Source organism: Onychostoma macrolepis, chromosome 10 (genome assembly GCF_012432095.1).
Source record: "Onychostoma macrolepis isolate SWU-2019 chromosome 10, ASM1243209v1, whole genome shotgun sequence".
NCBI classification, from domain to species: Eukaryota; Metazoa; Chordata; class Actinopteri; order Cypriniformes; family Cyprinidae; genus Onychostoma; species Onychostoma macrolepis.
The window spans coordinates 3975971-3998243 of record NC_081164.1 but is presented as its reverse complement, the minus strand read 5'-3'; the positions used below and the strand labels follow the sequence as shown (position 1 = coordinate 3998243).

The 22273-nt window shown below is 37.2% G+C and overlaps 1 protein-coding gene across 3 annotated transcripts in view; it reads left to right on the top strand.

The window, feature by feature from the left end:
- cntfr (ciliary neurotrophic factor receptor) overlaps nt 1–22273 on the top strand; it is a 206143-nt gene that overhangs the window by 131170 nt on the left and 52700 nt on the right. For all 3 annotated transcript variants that reach the window (XM_058789387.1, XM_058789389.1, XM_058789386.1), the window contains one exon: nt 20797–20914. In XM_058789387.1, coding sequence (XP_058645370.1) covers nt 20797–20914 — 118 coding nt within the window. The remainder of the gene's footprint in view (nt 1–20796; nt 20915–22273) is intronic.

Sequence of the window (22273 nt, the reverse complement as noted above, 5' to 3'; positions counted from 1 at the left end):
AAAGATTGAGTTTCTCAGACTGTAAAGATTTAATTGCTAGGCACTGAATATGAGTTTTAATGTTGCTCAAATTGCCTGTTTAAGTAATACTTGATGTTTTGTGTTGTATTGAGAACTATAGACCATAACCTATTCAGAAAATGACAATTTTCTCATCATTTACAACTTTAGATGTGATGCTTTTTTATCCTTTGTAATCCACTGTCAACTTTTGCTGTGAGAAAAAAGCTTGAACATTCTGCCTAAACATTACATTTTCACAGAAAAAAGAAAATAAAAGGAGTTTGGAACGACGCAAGGATGAGAAAATGTTGACAAAATCTGTTTCTATCTCTGTTTAGGAGGAGTTTTAATATCATTCCTTTATTTTTAGACAACACATACGTTGCAAAGAAGAAAGCCAGAAATGCATGTGTTTAGACGCGGTTTCCATTGAAGCTCGGCACTTTTAAGATAAATTGAGGAGAGGTTATCTAGTTGTACCACTTTTACGATTAAATGACTTTTGATGTGTAAATCAGTTCTCTGGGAAGCACTGACATACTAATTATATCTAATCCAAAAGCACATGGCCATTAAATAAGCAAATATTTCTCAGTTTAACCTAATTACAAATCCTATTGCTCAGACTAATGTTTATTCAGATGTAACCCCTCACTATTGGGTATATTCTGTTTCTCATTAGGGTTTGGCAGTGATCTAGCAGAGGAGTGATGATTATGTGGTCAGATTGTTTTCTCAATAGATCCTTGATGGTGCTTTAATGGGGAAATTGTTCGTTGTGCTCATAATGTCTGTGATTAGGGAAATGGCAATAGACCCTTGACAATGGAGGAGTGAGGAAGCCATTCAAGTATTGATCACGCTGATGACATCATCATGCAAAACACAAAGCACACACACACTTGCAAAAATTCGTCGGGTAGCGACCTTGGTACTTGCTGTTTAGCGAATGCTGTTCAACCGGAGTGACAGTATCATCTATCAAGGAATGTTTCCCGGGGTTAAGTGGCGGCTCGATGGTAATAAAGCAGAATTGCGATTTCAATAATTCTTCACCGCTGAATCACGTAATTGTCGATAAACTCGAAACTGTTGTGTTGGCAGTGCCGATTTAAAACTATTAGCTCACAACCTCCCCTTGACCTTTGGGCAGGAGCAAAAACAACCTTCCTTGTTTCTTTGTTCCGTTAAAAAGATTCGAACACACATGACTATGATATTGAAATGTTGAAGTATTTTTATCATTTCATATTTTTTATACTTAATTATAATGACAATTAGTGAATTTTATGCTTTAAAATTAACTTATTATTATTAGTGTTATTTTATTAATATATTAGAATCTCTGAAAATAAGTCTTAAAAGTGGATGCTGCTCGAGGAATTTTGTCTTGTTTTATCTTGTTATCTTGTTTATGTTGCAATACAAGACAAAATATTAAGACTTTTTTGGCAGTCTAACTGTATTACACTTTATTGCATGCACATAATTACATTATGTGTGTATGTATCTGTCTTCAAAGGCTTTATTGGGTGTTTAGCAAAATATGTTAACAAATATCACAAAAATAAATGGATTACATGCTTAAAAATAAACCTTAATTTTTTAGAATGTTATATTCTCTGAAAACGAGTCTTGATATTTGATGTTGTAATACTAGTCAAAAATATTAAGATTTTTTTTTTTTTATTAAACTTTATTGCATGCACTTATGCACTTTATTGCATTCTGAATATAATTATGTATATTTGAAGGGTCTGTTTGGGTGTTTAGCAAAATATCTTGTACTTTTCTCTGAAAGCAAGTCTTTATATTGGATGCTGCTCAAGTGATTTTATCTTGGCTTAAGAATACCTGGTGTCATACAAGACATGTCTTCAAAGACTTGGGTGTTTAGCAAAATATTTTATATAGTTTTTACACAAAATATCACAAAAATTTTGATTTTATGCTTAAAAATTAACCTTAATTTATTAATTACATTCTCTGAAAAGAATGTTTTAATAATATTTTATGCTGTTTTGCTGCTCTGTTAATTTTATTTTGTTTTAAACAAGGCTGTATATATCTTCAAAGTCTTTACTGGTGTGTTTAGCAAAATATATGCACACACATGTGGAAAGCATACACAGTGTATATCATCAGGCAAACGCATGAATGATGAATATTTCATAAGAAGCTGTTTTTTTCTTCCGTTTTCAAGATCTAATGTTACCCCACTCACAGCAATAACCCAGAATATGGAAACAGAGTATTTTTTGAGATGAAAGATGGTAGTAGATAGCAACATCTGCATGAAAGATGACTCATAAAGTCCCAACGGCTTAAGTTGTATTTTATCATCGATCAATTTAAGACCTCAATTTAAGCTTTAATTTAAACCTGGGATGACTTAATTAGTATAATAACAAGGGAACTAGATTCTCTTAACAACACCAATTGGCAAACCAAAGTATTTGTTGTCTTGAATACAGTTAGGTCACATGAGGACACAGGCCTTTTTAATTAAACAAGTCTATGTAAAACTGAAGCACGTCGTTTCTGTGCTTAGCATGCAAAATCAGCCATCAGTGGCTACAATGATCATAGGAAGCAATAAAAGAAATGGTTCAACAAATGTATTTATTTTTATTTAAATTTGAGTTTGTTTGTTTGTTCATTTGTTTGTTGTGTGGCAAACATGGTCACTATATATATATATATATATATAAAAATAATAATAATAATAAAAAACCGCATATGAATTACAATGACATTTGGTTGAGTGAATAATGCCAGAGTATTTCATTTTTTGGTGAACTATTCTTTTTTACATAAATATTTTCATGTGTGAACACATGAATATCTCTGAAGCTCCAAGTCTATTGCCTTTCCAAAACGTTTGTGGTTATTGTAGCCAACTATGTGGCAAAACCTGTCCTTTCAGACTCAATGCTCGGGCAAATCATGGCGATTCCTGGCTGTAGTGCACATTCATGTCCTTTGATTATGCTCCACAAAGGCATGGTGATGTGCGCTGAAAGGCTTCAGTCAGTGGCTGTCTTTTAGTGTCAAATGAAAAGAAGAGCATCCAGAGGAGCCACAGCATGGAAGAGCAGCGAGTGAATAAATCTGGCTCTGCAGGACAGCATTCATGACTCTATCCCAACAGATCAGTTCGCTTCATGTAGAAGTTCTCCAACATGTTGGTGATCATCTCCCTCTGCTCTTGTACCTCATTTTCTTTCTGTTCGCTGCTCTTTGTATATATGGCACCATTGATGTGGCTCTTTCAGCCTTCTCACTGTATCTTTCTGTACATTCCAACTGTGAAGCCTTCAAAAAACTTTTGTTTCTTTCAGAAGATTATTTTGGTCACCCTTTCTCTTGCTGTTTCTTTTGCTTAATATCAAACCCAGTCTCATTGGAAAAACAGGCAATCTACCTACTCCAAAAATGAACCTACATGCAATTCATTGCTGTTTTTAGCTGAAAGGACCACTAGTGACAGTAAAACAACAAGCATTTTTATTCTTTTTCACACAAATTATGATTATAGGGGCAGATTATAGATTAACAAAGACTTATTTTCACGCATTTAGCACATGACTTGCAAACTAATACATTATGATGTTTGCATCGCATATACAGCTCCATATGATGTAGTAAACTTGCTTGGTAGCGCACCTGGTACATTGCACTTATGATACAAACCGCTCTGCTACGAGTCCTATGAAACTCAAATCATGATAAAAGTGCTCAAATGATTGTAAAAGCAAGCTAAAATGACATGATTGCTTCAGCAATCATAGTTTTATTTTATTTCACATTTTGTTCACATTATTTCATTTTGAAAGTGACATGAAACATGAAAGAAGCAACTTTAATATAATTTTTAGCAGAACGTTCACCACAGATAGGCTACATTTTTCCAGAGAGCTTGGGTTGTTAATATCTCTCCGTTTGGCTTTCCAGTTGTTTAATTAGTTGTATATTATTTCACAGTTATCTTTAAATATGCCTATTATGAAGATATAATGCAATAATATCAAATACAAATATCTGAATGTCTTTAAAGCTAGTGTATTGTTTAACAAACATCTCCTCTTGACAGAAAAAAAAAAGCATTTCTGTATTGTGTTCAATGGTGAAATGTTACATGAATGAATATTTAGTTTAAGGAAATGCATACATAGACACTATTTATATTAACACTTATTTCAAGCCTTCTGATTAAAGATAAATAAATAAATACATGAGGACAACATGGCGAGAAATTGAATCCGCTGAAGCTAGTGTACTCAACCATAAACTGCAATTTTAATACATATCAAGTATATCTTTTTACTGTTTTGTTTTCATTTTTGTAAAGTATTATTGGACTAACCTGCCATCGTGACTAACATTTTAAACATATTCTTATTGTATGTTTGACACTGCTTAGACAATACTTTTGCTTTGCAAACAAAGAAAGAAGTATTCAGTGAAAGGAATGTGGGAGTGATTTTCACACTGAAGACAAGAAAAAGGAAAAAGTCTTCCATTATCAGGTGGAATTGTGGTTTATGTAGCTTTGCACGCAATAATTAGCATTGTCACATTCCATCGCTATCCACAAACCAGAGCGGCGTCTTTTGATTCCTCCTTCACCCTCCCTCCATTTCCTGGCCGAAATTAGAATAGTAACACACATTGAGAAGTTGCTTTTATGTGTGTGGAAAAGTAACAGAAGAAATGTGGTGAGGTAATCCCCTTTGTGCCTCATTCATTTAAGAGATGTCCAGCTACATTTAGTGCTTTCAGACAGACTTTTTCCTCCCTTTCTCTGCCTATTAGCATGCTAGTGCATAATACTTCGACAAACTGGCTTTTTCACGGCTGTATTTTTTTGTCCTTGACTTCTTTTTAACATATTCTCTGGGGTTTACATTTGAGAGCTCTCTGCATTAATTAAAAACCATCAGTAATAGCAGAAATGTTTCATTCAGTGTACCAAGCTATGGGAAATTATGAGTTATTTTATTAATTTGGTAGACCTTTAACCATTAGCCTACCACAATAGACAATGTAATTACTCTTCAGTTCTTCAGTGTCGCATGATCCTTTAGAAATCATTTTAATATGCTGATTTCCTGCTAAAGAAACAATTCTGATTATTATCTGTATTGAAATGTAATTTTCTTGGAATGTAGAAGTTACTGTCACCTGTCATCAGTTGAATGTATACTTGCTGAATAATAGTATTAATTTCTTAAAGGGATCCCTGGGTATTAAGACTTGTATGGCTTAATATAACGTAAATTACGTGTCTTACTGAAATATGTAGTAGAAAACCCATTAAAGATTTGTGTTATTTTAAAAAAACACATCGTTTTATACATATTTTGAACTATGGGGGGTGCCATTTTTCTGATGACGTAAAATGGTTGCACTCCGTGAGCGCTATCTGTTGCTATTTTTACCACAGCACAACTCGGAATAGACAACTCGGAAAATAAAATACTGATATGATGTCCACAGCTACTGAAAGAGCTTAAAGGTGGCGATGGATATAAGTATAGGTTTAAACCAAATGCTGTGCCATGGATTTTTCCCCACAAGGAGTGTAAACGCCCCGGATCTCGAGGGAAATCCGCGCTGAGAAACTGCTCTAGTGGCCGCGCGTCGGCATGTTTACATCCTAACAGATGGCATCTAGCGTTTCTTATTTCAGCCGTTTGTAAGCTCTTACAGTAGCTGTGGTCTACTAAAAGACTCAAAGGCATCAGGGCTAAAGTGGAGAGAACAAAGAAGCGGGTCTTTAGGAAGTTTTATTCGTCCACAGGCATCTTCCCATTCTTTTCTCCTTTTCTTATCGCTAGGAAAGCAGTTAAGTCTTACATTACATCGCTTCTTTTGTTGCCCTTCAACTGAAAATTACAACCAAAAGTCTCACAATGTGGTATCGTATCGTATCAGTATTTTATTTTCTGAGTTGCGTTGCGGTAAAAAGTGCCAGTAGCTCACTGAGTGCAACCATTTGACGTCGTCGACGCAGAATGTACTGTGCACATAAAATAATGGCGCCCCCCCATAGTCCAAAACGATGTCGATTTTTTCAAATAACATACATTTTCATGGGTTTTTTATTACATATTTAAATAAGAGACATCATTTACATTATATTAAGCTATACATGTCTTAATACCCGGGGATCCCTTTAAATAAATAAATACGTTCATGTATAGAATTTATTATAATGTATACAAATTTGCTCTTTTTAAACACAAACACACACACACACACTTGTCATGACCATATAAATCCAGTAATCTCAGTAACTTTCACATGATTTATGAAAGAATGCCAGAAAACAATTTTTTTATTGGAGAAAAAATAAACAGAAATACCGTCGCTGATGAATAACTTGAAGTTCAGACTGCCTAAAACTGAACATTTAGACATTTTATAAGTTCACAGCTCAAATATTTCACATTTTAAATAAGAGGTCAAGTGCTTCAATAATTTCTGCTAAATTGACTTTATGCCACAAGTACTGTCGATAGAGCTTAACTCATATTAAACCCTGAACATCCATTTAAAACAGTACAGAATGGGTTTCCAGATGATGCACTCGTATTGAATGTGTCCTAGTTGCTAGTTATTATAAGCTTCCCTTATTGCATCTGTCCAAGATATTTGGAATTGCTTGAATCATATTGAAAATCAATGCTTTCTGAGTAGCTGATTAGCAGCTGCATTAATAAAACACAATCTGCCCCAATACCAATGATCTTTTTCCATCTGTGTAATTACTGCTCTTACATTGACTCCATGTGTTTTTCCAGTAAGACATCATGCTAAAAAAATATGTTAAGGTTATACAAACGGGAGTAATGATTTCTGCTGAATTGTTTATCCCTTATTTCCCATCTGTTAGAGTTCCTTGTATTTGAAGACTGGTGCCTGTTGCCCAGAATAAGACGTTGCTGTAACACATGGGCACACAGCGCTGAGATCATGCCATCAGATAAGTGCAGAGATAGTGCAGGCGGTATGGCCTTGGGCGCAGATTGGAAGAACCGCTATGTAATCTTATAATCCCATTAATTATTACACACAGTCATTATGGGGAGCGACGTAATTCCCCCGCAAGACCCAATCCGTTCAGAGACACAACAACGCTGGAACGGAAGCAAGCCTTTCGTTCTTTTCTTTTTGTGAGCTTGTGCAGAAACAAATAATAGACTGTTTTTCTGAGGTGTTCCGCTTCTCTGAAGCTGTTTCTAGATGTTTAGTTCAAGAATCAACATCTTAGGACTGGAAAAACAGCTCTGTTTTTGTTAGTCTGACCTTTTATGAACCGCAGAAGACCAATAAAGATCAATGAACTAATGTACATAGCCTAAGGGCAACATAATAGAAATTGTAGCAGTTGTAGTGAGTGTACTTAAAAATAAAGAGCAGTTTTGATGGGAGATGTAACATTTAGGTGTTTTTTTTGTTTGTTTGTTTTTTTGTGTGTGTGTGTGTGTTTTTGACTGGCTATTTCACCAACAATAATCTCAGTATACCACAGTTTTAAAGGCATTTCTGTTGTGTTTTTGACTGTAATTACTTTAATGAAATGAATATTTGAAATGAATGGCTTCTTGAATGAAAAAAAAAGTTGGTTGGGTAAATAGTTTATTATAAACACTGCAACATTCCATTATTAAAAAAAACTAAAACTAAAAATCATGGTGACTTTAATGGGATAGTTCACCCAAAAATGAAAATTTTGCCATAATATTTCGGCGTAATATTCGTTTCAAACCAGTATGACCTAAAGAGAAGATATTTTGAAAAATGTCTGTTATGTATGTATGTTTGTATTTATTTATTTATTTAGATCCAATTGACTTTCAATATATATTATTTCTTTTGTGTTCTGCAGAAATGGCATGAGGGTGAGTTAAATAATGACAGATCTCTAAGACTCTCTAAAAATGTGCATTAACAAAAATCATATTGGCAAATATTGGGAAAATCTATGAAGCTTAAATTATGATGTTACAGATGGTTTAGTCTTCTCTCCAGAGCCTGATTAATTTAAAACTTTATGGTCCAGCTTTATGTGAAGGCTGTTTTTATTTACTCTCAGATTAAAGGCAGCTCTTTGAAAAAAAAAAACTTTGTTACATGGGGAAGGGGTAATTGAAATAGAGATTCAACATTTAATAAAAGAAGCTAAATTTAGCTCAAAATAAGCTTGTATTTTATAGCTTTTTTCCTACTGTCTTCCTCTTTTGCTTTTGGTAAACTGTATTAATTATGGGCCAGATACACAAAAGTGCAGTGGGAAATTCGGTTTGATTCCTGCAGAATCTTCTGTCTGCACAGAATTCACTCTTGATGTTTTTTTTGTTTTGTTTTTTTCTTCCTTCCCCGTTCCTTAAATTGCATTTTCCAATTTGTAAATGGACCAGATGTCTGCAAGTGAATCTGTCCGACTCTCTGGAGATGGAGAAGCCGACTGTCTGGAGAGCTCAGGTGATTTGTTCTCATTGCGGACATTGCTTCCATTAATTGAGACAGAAGACTGTGGGTCTGGCTGGCCCATAACTCCAGACCCTAATGAGAATTGCATATTTTGTCCAAATCGCATGATGCCTTGCTGATCCAGACAATCCTGAGCTTTGTGCAGCTTTGTGCAACCTGCAGTGTGTTTAGTGAAATGTGTTGGAGCATGTATACAGATAATGAGCTGTTGGTTGAAGCCTTAAATTCCAGTGATTGTGCTTGTATACATCTGTTTGACTTCAGGGGTTGAAGTTTCAAATTTCCATATTGACAAATAAAACTGAGACAGTATTTTCCTTAATCTATAGCACTCACAATGAAATATAAAAACTAATATGCACCATTTTACACAAGTAACAGTGTATCCACTCTCAGAAATAAAGGTACAAAAGCTGTCACTGGGGCGGTACCTTTTCAAAAGGTACACTTTTGTACCTATTAGGTTCAAATATGTACACTTTAAGTACTAATATGTACCTTTAAGGTACCAAAATGGACCCTTTAGCTACAAACATGTACCTTTTGAAAAGGTACCGCCCCAGTGACAGCTTTTGTACCTTTATTTCTGTGAGTGTAGCAAATTGCACTGTACAATTTTAATGCAGAGATTGAACAGAAAAACCATTTGGACTTTTCTAAAACATCCTCTCCTCCTTAAGATCCCAGCAACCTCTTGGTCTCATCAGGATAAGAATGCCTGTATTTGTGAGGATAACATGCCTCGAATACAGATACAAGATGCCATAATCAATTTTTTAATGTCTTTAGCATGTTCCCTACATTTTATGTTCAGCTTATGAACGTCACTGCTGGGTGACTGCTTTGCTTCCCCTCATATTCAAAAATAGTTTTTAGCCCCCTCTGAAATGACTGTTTGATAAATTTTTCAATCATTTTTGTGGTAATGTCAGTTTGCGGCCATTACTTAAAAGCATTTCCGTTTGCATCAGTCTTACAAAATGCAATTTCCCTGCAAAAACAGGGACAAGGGACGAGGTGCATGGAAGAAAGAGTGTTTAGCTCAAAGGGAAGTTTGGGTGCAAGGAGGCTGTGGTGGGGGTAAAACACTCTGAAGTCCATTCATGGTCCAGTGAATCAATGGAATTCCTTCTTTCTTATGTCTGGAGCACCCAGAGCAACCCTGAGCAACACATTCCCAAATGGCCACTGTCTCCCGGCTAAGTGTGTGATTTGTCATTTGGGACGAACCCCGGAGTTCTTTGCGATCGGGAATGTAGACTAAGCACAGTGTCCTCCACTTTTGGGCCTTTGTGGGAGAGAATGTTTACGTTGGGTTTGAAGCTGGCTTGAAAACCTTTACTTAACTTCATATCCTTTTTACAGAAATTACAGACATCTGTTGAACTGTGACTAATTTTCACTTGGCCCGAGCGTGTTCCAAAGTTACAACAGAGTCCCGATATCTAATTATAAGCAGAGGGATCGTTTATGCTGTCGTTGCGGTGTAGAAATTAAGTCCCCAATGTGATTCCTGCAGGGATTCTTGGCTTACCCATCAGAAATGTTAATCTGCCTGATATTTTCACAAGAACACCGCGGAGGAAAATGTCAGGAGAAACGGTAAATATTACGGGGAACCATTCAACTTAACCTGTCATTTTCCACTCAAAGAAAATTAGACTGAAATTAGAGAGCACTTTGTGCTCCTGCTGCCCCCATTAGAACTATTTCCACCCATTTTTTAACCCTTGTGTTACTTTTCATCTGGCAAGTGTTTCTCGGTTGAAGCCGTTTTTCTTAGGCAAACCACAACTCTGGGGTTGTCCTTGAAGTAATAGAATCTTTATCCCACAGGTCAAAAGCCCTGGAGCAGTCAGGCCTATTAAAATTCTAGGTGAAATCGAGGCATTCCACCTTTGGGGAGCAGTGTTCATCTAACAGATTGATAAATTAAGCTGTCAGGCAATGCTTGTGTCAGGAATCTGCCTGACAAATGCAGCCGTGAGGTTTGCACTTGCCAACATGCGTAAGAACCGCCCAGCCAAAACTGATTGCCTGAAATGGCACCTTTCTGGCTTTCGTTTTCCACATCGAGATAAACTCTGCCATGCATTTAAAGCCTCAAATCTATTCCTGAAACCCAGACTGGTATTTTGGACTAATCCTCTCACTAGGACTTCTAATCCCCAGTTTAAACTTTAAACTTTAACAGTCACTAATTAAACACCGAATGCTAAATCCTGAGACCAACTTTGTGCCAGGATTAAATTTGCCAGACAGGAACTGAGCTGTCTACAGATATCAACGTGTCTTTGGGCTTGTTTTGGCCAAATGACTTTCCTGACACGCATATTAGAGGCCATTACTTCACCTCACCTCACTGAAGATACATCTTAGCAACCTTCTCCATTATCTAGCCGACTGATGGACCACAACAGGATGAAAACAATCCTGCATACCCATGGGCTCCCGAAGCACCCATGTGGCGTTAAATTCCAATTGCGTTTGGGCCTGCCAGAGTAGATTACCTTAGTATTTTAAGCTGATTCACTCTCATCCCTGCTCGACCCACATGGCTTCAGATTGTCTTGGCGTACCAATTTTCAGCTCAATTGCTCAGGCTACTCGCATAATAAGAAGGCAGCGGCCACACTGTACACATCTGCAGGTGTCTACTGCAGACCTAGGTGGCTAAAAATGTGCGGGTTCATCGCCCTAAGGCCAGAGTGAGTCAAAGAAAAATTGCTGCTGTCATTTTCAATGGATCAAACTCAACGGTCTGCACTTCCACCGCCAGTCCCCAGCTTACATATTGAACTGTCTTCCTCTTTTTCAGTCAAAGAGGGCTTTGCATGAGCAAATTCCTGACTGATCAGAAACAATGGTGATCAGCAGGGGTAGAGTGAATGTGGGCCAGCGTTCAAGCTTAGTGGTCTCAGGCAGAAACCCACCATCCTCCCCCTCACAACACCCGCTCTTCTCAGTCTTTAACCCCCAACCGCTGCCCCTCCTAACTCAAACCCTAATAGCTGGGAAGGCTGTATGACAAAGGGAACAAACAGGCATGTAATGCCGCCCGTTCCTTGCGGATGACACGGGGGACAGGAATGTGAAGGGGCTGGAGGTGGAGGGGGGGTGGGACATCAGGAAAAGGCAAGGAGCAAAGAGCCGACTGCCAGAGCCCACTGTCAGATTAGAGCCATTAGCATGACTGTGGAATGACAGGGAGCTCCATCCACACAATGAACACCATTTATCCCCTGCCTCTCTGTAGAATATTAGACTGGCCGTCCACCATCACACACCCTACTGTAGACGGGACCAAACTTCCCAGCTGTTCACAGACATTCATAAAAAAAACTGAAGCACCGTTCTGGGGGATTTAGAGGTAATATTGGATTGTTGAACAGCTTGATATTTCATTGAGGCCTGTCCATCCTCACTGCTAGTTAATCCTTGACTAATTGGAGAGCTGTGAGACATTGGAGATGATATGGTCTGTGAGCTACAACCTGATGCTTTCCTCTCTCCCTGCTTAAAAAGAAAAAGTCTTCGCTCCCTCAGCCTGGTCGACTTTTGATGGTTTTAGAGGGTATTTTTTTGGCAATTGCTTGGCAGGCCAATCAGCAAAATCAGTTGAATAATAACTTAGCCAGATTGGGAGTTGACCTAGATTGATAACCAGCTTGGTCTGATTAAAAAACCAGACAAACCATCTGATAACAAGATTGGCCAAGCTGGCACGCAAATACAAATGTGCTGGTGTAAGCTAAATTTCTTCATCTTATGGGAATTTGTTAAATGCATATGTGATATTTCTATAATTGCACCATTGACTCTATTGTAGCCCTTTACACCACATGGAGAACGTTAGAGCTTCTCATTAGTGTTAACTTTCATGCTTTCGCATAATATGCAATACTTTTTTTTGACACAGAGACATTAAAGTTTGGCATTTGACTCACTAATAAATATGAGTAAGTGCAAACACATTGCCCAGTGTTCTCGATTAATAACACCCCTGTCAAGGCCCATCTATTCTGAATACAGACACTCTTGTTTCCCAGTAAGGCATGCATGATAATGATTGAACTCTACAAAATATAGACACACACACTCACTTACATATACAGTAAGGGACAATTTCCTTGTCTTTCAGGGTATTGTTAAGATAGAGCAGAGAAAAGCTCCCAGAAAGAGACACTTTTCACATGGGTGTCCACAGTGGCTCTAAGACCACCCAAACACAGTTCAGGCTTTACTTCGTCCATGCTGTTGTCTACAAGGGCAGTCCATTTACCTCTCCCACCCCCTCCTTCATCCATCAGCCCCTCCCTCTTTGTTTTTCAACCACATGCTCAGCAGTCATCAGTCTTCCTCCCTGCATTTCTGTCAAATTAGCCCCTCATGATGGCCCACTTCAGAGGCTAACTCCCCCTGATGACTTACCCCCCTCCCTGTTCCCATCAGATATTTGTCTGAAGCATTGTGTTCTTTGTGATTTCATTTAAACTTTGTGACTGAATGGGTGGAAGAGACAAAAAGATTTACCGGTCTAGTTCTGTGGATCTCAGGGGATGCAAACCTTCAAGTTTAAGAAAACACAATCACCATAAATATCACAAAGAATAGTTAAAATAACTAATGTGCTATAATGTGATAACTTTTCATTCAAGCTTATTTTCATACAAGCATACAATATCATACAATAGCTTTATATGATGAAAACAAAAGAGTAAGTTATTATTCACAAAGAGTCTTCCCATTTACTTGGCTATTATACTATGTAACTGGATCAAGTCAGTGAGTTGATCTTGAGAACATGTCTGGTTCATGAACAAATCATTCAGACCCCTTCTCTGAAAATATTGGATCAACTGATTTATTGAAAAGATTTGTTTCAAAAGAACAGTTCTCACATAAACTCGCCAAGCAGAGCTCGAGTGAATGCCAAGATTTTTAGTGCATGATATCTTACATTTCTGCCTGTTCCTGACACAAGCTATCATATGATTTTAGAAAATGTATGAATAACTTATATGATATTTTTTTACTTTTTTGGGTTCATTTTAAAGCCCAGGTCCTACCTAAGCTGCCAGGATATTGTCCATAAATTCTCCTTTTGTATTCTATTGAAGAAAGTTACACAACAGTCCATTTAAGCAGGGGTGTCCAGTCCTGTTCCCGAAGGCCACCTTCCAGCAGAGTTTTGCTCTAATCCTAATTAAACACACCTGATCCAGCTAATCAAAGTCTCCGGGTTCCTTGGAGATCAACTCTGTAGGAAAGGTGCCTTAAAGAGCAGGATTGAACACCCCTGCCTTTAAGGAAAACACAGATTTCATAATACGTTTAAAATCAAATCTACCCAGAAGGATGTAAACCATGATTACAGCTGTTTAAGTCTAAAATGTTGACTGGTAAAATTCAGTGGCTGAAAAATGTTTTGTGTTCATGACTTGCAAATGTAAAGATGCGGTCACAGGATAAACTAGTCTACTTTGTTAATTTTACAATACTACGCTGTGAAGTATTCCTAAAGAAGAGATTCACTCTAGAGCTAGGTCACAGAACCAAACCCTATCCGAGGAATTCCCTCGGGAGTGACTAGAACTTTTTACGTCCTCAAAATCTCTCAAACATCCCTTTGTCTCGATGATAACCGGATGGTTAAGGGACAGTGCAGGAGAGGGCCTGTGGAAACAGAACTGCTATTTTTTTCCACCGCACGCTAATGGCTTCAATATAAAATTACTGCCTTGAGGTTTACAGTCTCGGAGTATTATTCATGTATTCCGCCCCTCTACAGATGGCCTCTGCTCTAGTCACTGCATATGTACAGCTTGTGTTGCTACCTTTGAAATTCACCTCAGAGAATTAAGGAGTATTTTCAGTGAAGTGGATATAATCTTATACTGGCTGGATTGGTCACAGAGGGCTAAAAGGGATGACTTGTGATAATGTCGACCCAGATGTGATGTGGATTTCTGGGAATGCTCTGATTGGTCTGGAAAGGTTGTAGCAGCATCACACAGCTCAGCTGTTAACAAGAGACAATTATAGCAACCTGTTCAAAAAGCTGGGGGTAATGTTAAATATTGAACTAATTGATTGTTGTTATACATTTAACCTGTAGCAACTTTATTACTTAATTACTACATTTGGCCTTTAAAGGGAGGGGAACATGTCATGCTAAATTCTTTTCATAGGTAAGAAAATGGTATAAATCTAGTGATCTGAAGCTGTCGAGAGCTGGTTTACATTACTAGACCACCCTGACCGAACACACGTTGAGTGAAAACAACAGCACCTACCCTGTCAAAGCCATTGAGACCAGGGTTTTTAAAAACAAAGTATATACCATGTTTTTCTACAGCCTTCACTGTTAAACGGATTGTTAACGCCATGGACTGTTAAGGCTGCACAGTATATTACTCTTAGATTTATTGTCACAATACAGCGGTGGATTTCGCTCATGCGACGCTTTGAAATTGTTTTGTTAAAGATCGCTGACTGGCTTTTTCCTATCCCATTTGCTCAGCTCGGTCTGCCTCTACAGTTTGCCGAAACATATGGTCAAGAGGAGAGATGTTTTACCGACAAAACACAGCGTGAGTAAAGTGCCGCCTTTTTTGTTCATGAATGGGGGAACTGGACAGACTCTGCAGCTAGTGCTCAGTTTCTGTACATCCATGACGTAGTACATACTCAGAGGAGATTGATGATTTATTGGCACTTGTGAGAGTACAATTCATTTAGTTGGTCTATAGCAGTGTTCTTCTATAGGCCAGAATCACCCTCACTCCGATTCATGCACCTCTGTCGAGGATTTATGGGGCTTTTTTTATATTGGACTTTCGATTAGGATCCGAGGCATAAGATGAATTTGCATGCATGCACAGACGGAGCAAAGCTGCTCCTTGAAAAGATGCCAGCCAGGCACTTTCTGCACAGGACAAGCACTGTGACTAATTTATGATGATGGTTTTGCCTGTTTGAAGACCCTACTCCCCAAACCCTGGTCTTCTAGACAAGATGCAATAATAAAAGCACAATTTGGGGTAACCAAATAAAAAAAAAAAAAAGAATATAAAAAAAGGATTTTGTAGTTAAATGTGAGCACATCTTTAAAACCTTAGAACCTACAAAAATAGGGGAATATAGCAGTTAAAAAGTTTTCTTTGTTAAACAGCAATGTTGGGAAGTTTACTTTGGAAATGTAATAGGCTAAAGATTACAAGTTTCCCTATTTAAAATGTATTTCAATTACTTTATTAAAGTAATGTAACTGATTACATTCGATTGCTTTTCTAAATTTCTACTGAATGTTTTTAACTGTTAATCATTTTCAAACATTTAAAGCAGGCATGGTTAACCTTACAGTAGTACTCAACACTGATTACTGTCAGACTTTCAAAATCCGTCATCACTTGAATTAAGATTATATTAATTTAATTTTAAAGCACAGCCACAACAAAACTTTAGCACCTGTTTTTACTTTGAGATCATTCTGAGGTTAAATACAGATCTGAAATCATAACAAGAAACTGTTTAATAGCTATGATAGCTATGTTTTTTAAAATAAAATCTTTGCATAGTTCTGGCAGAAAACACTGGCATCTAACAATGCCTTGGAAAAAGAAAAAGAAAAAAGTATATACATAAACCCAAATAGTAAATAAAACAGCTATCGAATAAGCATGTGTCCTATTCTGTGTCCTAAATGCCTGAAACATTGGTGTCTCATATTTTAGAGCAGTCAAAGGGGAAAAAAGGAAACCGTAATTTAATTACACGTTTTATCAGTAACTGTAACAGATTATAGTTAAATTTTTTGGTAATTAAATTATGTAATTCCATTACATGTAACTAGTTACTCCCCAACACTGTTAAACACTGTAGTGTAACATGCATAAAGAAACAACAAATGTTGTAATAATTGCTTTATAACATGGTAATAATACAGTAATATAATGCACAAATAAGATTCTTAATAATTTATATAAAAATGAACTTATAAATGGACCAGATATCATGATTTGTTTAGATTTTGCTGCCCAGTGAACCAGAATGTATTTAGAATCTTGGAAGTGTCATATTGATTTCACAGGTCAGGTGTTGTATAGAGAACCCTATGTTTAAAAATGATGTGTGATCATTGCAAAAGCAGCTGCATTAGACCACGCGTATTTGTTTCAAGGCATTGTATTCAAATTAAATAATTATGGCTGTACAAGCTTTCAAACGCCCACAGCATGCTTCCAGATTAAGAACACACTTGTCAGCTGTGTCAGACGGCGCATTAGCTGCCTGCCGGTCCAAACAACATTAGGTGTTTCCTGCAACTGATCTCCACTTTTTCTGCAGGTAGAGGCCTTCCATGCAACTTGACCCCCATTCCCCTCCCAGCGCTGCTTCCAATTGCTGAACACATAGTCCACATTCCAGACGAGTCATGGAGGGGGGCTCCGACCCAGCTTTGACAGATCAGCAGTTAGTGATGATAGTGGTGGTCGCATGGGATTTGCTTGCTCGCCTTTCATGTGGCCCGACGGCTTGACGTTTGTCAACTGACCCCTGAAACCGCGTCTTTCATTGTGCTGGCCTTTTAATGGCCTCAGATTAGGGAGCAGACAGCCGGCAACACAGGGGAGCCAGTAGCGCAGCCTTATCTTTTGTATTTTGTATGACCAGCTGGATTTGTTGAAAGTGTGAAAAGAGTTTACCTGATGCCTCTGGGATCGAAGACTAGGTCAGAAGACTTGGTCAGAATCTAAACACATGATGTTTTTTAGCACCTTGAGTGACATGTTGGAATCAGATTTAAAGTGGGGTTAAAGAATAAGCCGCCAAGGTCAAAGGCAAATGTTTTCGTATGTTTCGTTTAAATTGCATCAATATAGAAAAACAGGACTCCGGAAGGCTGAGAAGGACTTTTTTTTTTTTCACCAGTAAGTGTACTTCGTCTGACAGCTAAATTGCACCTCTTCATTGACTTCTGCAATTATCAGCTTTTATTACAAATAGTTATGACAGCACTCTGAAGGCGTATGGCTATGTAAAGTGAGGTCTTGCTGACCATTTTGAAATCACAGAGGTTGGGACATTTTTGGGGGCTACTCTCATCGTTATTTTGTTTCGCTTTCTTGCATTCAAGTGCAATGCAAATGCAATCACACACACACACTAAATCAATCAATCCACACTTTATTAATGCAGATGATGTAACTGAATTTCACAATAATGAGGCAAACAGTTCCACACTATTAACTTTGCATAAAGCATTATTGGTTTTAGTTCGGGTGTGAGAACTTAATATTCCAACAAGGAAATGAGAGGGGGAAAAGAGGGAACCTCATAAAACATTGTCAAGAAAAGAACCAGTTTATAACCAACCACTAAATCAAGAGAGAGAAATTAGAAATTATGTTTTGCATAAAGAATATAAATCCCATCTTTTCATGTCATTGTGACATGATTACCTTGATGATAAATATTGAATAATGTTAAGTCAAATTGTAAATAATTAATTATGTCAGTACTGTTTTTTAATTTAATTTATGCTGGTTTATTCAAGTTTATTAAGTTAAAATTGTGTTCAAATTACTGTATTTTTTATATACTTTAGAAAATGTATTTTGTACAATGAAAACAATCTAAACATGATTTATGATTTATGTTAACAAAGGCTTGTTTTTTGATCATTTCTAGAATCATCTATATTTTTCTTGTAGAACTGACAGATTTTCCTTTGTTTTTCACTGCAAAATAAAATAAAATAAATCCTCTATAACCCAGATGTTCCTTTGTGAGATTCACCCTCCTAACTAAGTTATTTGAATAACTTTCCCATTCGTTTCCTTCAATGCTTGTGTGATCAAAATGGCTTAAGTGACACTTTTGTTTAGCTTCTCCACATCTCCGGCTAACGCTGTTCCTTTGGCACCGGTAGCTTGGATGAAATCACTCGTAAGGAAGAACGCTGAGATATGTCTTTTGTCACTTCAACAACATTCTGTCCTACAAAAAAGGGGGGAAAGAAAGAAAGAAAAAAAAAAAACATAAAGGAAACAATAGAGGTGTTGCTAGGTTGCAAATTCTCTCCGAAAAGCAACCTTCTTTTGTTTTGCCGCTCTTGCTTCTTTGGAGAATGTCTTTGAGATCTTCCACTGTGCGGATGGCCATGCACTTTCTTTGGGGAAGGGTGGGGAAGTGAAAGGGGAGGGTTCCGGTGTTGTTAGTAGCTGGGATGAGGGTCCGTGAGCTGTCAGTGTGCCCATTTGGCCTGAGGGTGAGGAAGGCCTCCTGCAGGCCCAACTCTATGGAGGAATGCACCTCCTGAGGAGAAACTGTCTAAGCTCTGAGCTCGCGGCTCACGGATGGAATGTCAGGTCAAACGCATCACACTCTGGACTCCTCCTCTCCTCTAAAAAGTCTTCTCCTATCTCTTGCATTCATGTTTCCCCACGCAGCTAATTTCATCTCACTGTTTTAGTCTAGCAATGAACATTCTGTTAATGTGTGGTTTGCAGTTACTCGTTTTTTGATCAGTATTCTTGTTTATTTCCTAACAGAAGAGTAAAACTCCATTGCATTGGTAACTGATTCTTCATTGCTGAGTAACAGATTGAACAAGATGTTTCTCCAAAGTAACCGCAGGGTGATTTGAAAAAAGCTAAACAAATGGATAACGTTTTCACCGCAGGCTATTTTCTATAATTCTATTCTGCTGTAAAATAAAATGAATTAAATTAAATTTATTGGACTTAAAAATGTGGAGGGGTCAATTGAGAGGTTATTGAAGGAGGGATTATTAGGTTATATTTGTTTCTACACTATTTTTTAACAATTTAAATTTTAAATTTTTTTTAACAATTTTTGATCATTTCTAGAATCATCTAGAATGCAATTGTTTTTTTTGTTTGTTTTTTTTGTTTTTCTTGTAGAACACATATTTTCTTTTGTTTTTCACTTGTTTATTCATTAACCACTGTAAAATAAAATAAAATAAAATAATTAGAATTAAAGTAAAAATGTGGAGGGGTCAATTGAGAGGTTATCAGAGGAGGGGTTATTAGGTTATATTTGTTTCTACACTTCAGAAAATAATATTCTTTATAGTAAAACATTTTTTTTTATATAATTAAAAAATCTAAAAATGATTTATTTACATGTCAAGGCTCGTTTTTTTTTGTTTGTTTTTTATCATTTCTAGAATCATCTAGAATTATATTTTTTTCCCCCACTTGTTTATTTGTAAACCGTACTGCAAAATAAACTAAACTAATCTAAAATAAAATAAAATTTAAAAAATAATAGTAAAAGTTGTGGTGACAAAATCTGGTTGCAAGGGTGTTCTTGGTGATTGTTAGACTGTTGCAACATGGGTTGCCGGGTTATTCAGGGTGGTTGCTGATTGGTCTAAAGTTCCGACACTCAAGTTTTATTCTGTATATTTGACTGTATATATGACTTTTTTTTGTCTGTTTTATTGTCCACCAAGTTGATTGTCTATAGTGACAGTACATAATTTGTGGTATCATTTATGTCAATTTACACAAAAAGGGAGAAAGTTTCACATAATTAGTTTATTTGCCATAGTAATGGTGTTTACCTTAGCAATCACCACTACTCAGATGGCTCAGAAAAGGCTTAAAGTCACTTTCAAATGTTCTTTAGTCTGTGCCTTTTATATCAGGCCTTAAGAGCACAGCGAGTTCCCACAAGTGCACAGATACTTTGGCGAAATCTCCATCAAAAATCTCAAAGCCTGTTTCATCGCAATCACGTAAGGAAAGAGCATGTGTAAGCTGGCAGTTTAGCGCAGTCAAAGCTCAAAGTTGGAGCCCAGAGGTGAGCTTTAGAAGTGGTTTTGTTTCTTGCGGGCTCTAGTTTGTCAGGCCCCCAGGGGCCGATGGAGATGAGGAAGGAGAAGGCGGCGCTCGGCAGCCAACGGAGCTTAAATCACTCTCCATTTCACACACAGGAACACATGGGAAGGGGTAATATTATGCGTAACCCTGGCAACCGGTCCAAGTCATCAGTTTCAATTCTGGCAGCGGTAGGCACGGTCCAGTGGCGCTGTAAGAAAGAACCCTAATCTGGAAGGAGGGCATGGGCGGTTATTACATTTCCTTTCCCACTTGATGCTTGGAATGGGGAGGTTCAAGGGGTTACGCGGCCACGGAAGCAGGGGATATCGTAAAAAAAAAAAAAGCCTCCTGGGACTTGTATTTTGGGCCGCTGATGGATTTCCGATGGTGTTGTTGCTGACAAAGTACTTACATTCCCACCCTTCTGCTTTCTTCACAGTTCCTCCGAAGGAACCGCAGGTGACGTGTCGATCAAACACCTATCCCAAAGGCTTCTACTGCAGTTGGCACCTTCAGCATCCCACGTTCATCCCTACAGACTTCGAAGTCGACGTCCAGTAAGATGTTTACTTGTCTGCTTTTCTCTTTATTTGCAACTCCATCTGTCAAGTCTCGCTTCCCGCTCTTCCTTCTGCTCTCCTCTCGCTCCGTCTGTCATGTCATGCCCTCTCGTGTTCGGTGGAGACTTTGAGACACACTGAGCTCATCTGAATCAGTGATCTGTGCGGTCAGACGCTGTCTGCTGAGAGCTGATTAGGCCTGTCTGACTCTGAGTGCTGGAACTCAAGGCAGTATAAGTGGACTCTCCGTCGAAAGCCCCTGCGGAGCAACCCTGCACGCACTAGAGCTCCATCTCTCTTCCTCTCTATCCCTCATCTGTCCACATCTGTCTGGACAACCGTAGAGTGGCTTTATCCTCATCAGTCACCAAATGGAAGCGTTGGATTGTGCACTAGTACTTACAAACACTAACACGATCACACTGAATGCTGCATGTTAAATAGCTAAAGACATTAATTCAATGAATAAATGGAACTTTAGAGCACATGAAATATGATATTGTAATATATGAACATATAGCTCATCTGAATCTAATGTATGAAGTAGTGTTTAATTATTAACGATTAATCGCATCAAAAATAAAAGTTTTTGTTTACATATATATATATATATATATATATATATATACTGTATATAAAAGTACACATACAGTATATGTCTTGTCTTGTATATTTACATGTATATATGTATATGTATGTTATATAAATATATGTATTATGTAAACATAACCTATTTTTCTTAATAATATATATGCATGTATGTGTATTTATATGTATATAATAAATATACACAGTGCACATACATATATTATGCAAAAAGAAAAAAAAAAACTTTTATTTTGGATGTTATTAATTGTGATTAATCGTTTGACAGCAAGATATACTTCCACAATTACGGCCATATAATCATGTTATCAATTCAAATCAAAACAATCCAACTGAGGTGTGTAGACCAAAAAAGTTCCCCAAAGAGTAAAATACTTTTAAAAAGCCCACACACTCTCAAAAATCTAAAATTTACAAGTGAGATGAAAGCAGTGTAAGCAATTTACTGAAAAAAAAAAAGGCAAATGTTTTTTTTTTTTTCAAGTATTTAGTATATTTACATAAAATCATGTTCACATTTGATCTCATTTTGGAAGCTAAGCAAGGTTTGGCTTGGATAGGAGACCGCTTAGTCTAGCTTATAGCCCTGCGATGGATAAAATATTAATAAAATCATTATTTATAATAGATATTTAATACCCTAATTAAGCATTTTACATTATAGTATTGCAGGGTTCTATAATATTTGTATAGATTTGTACTTGCCTTGCCAACACATGAAATTTTACATTGTTTACATTTTACAAAAAA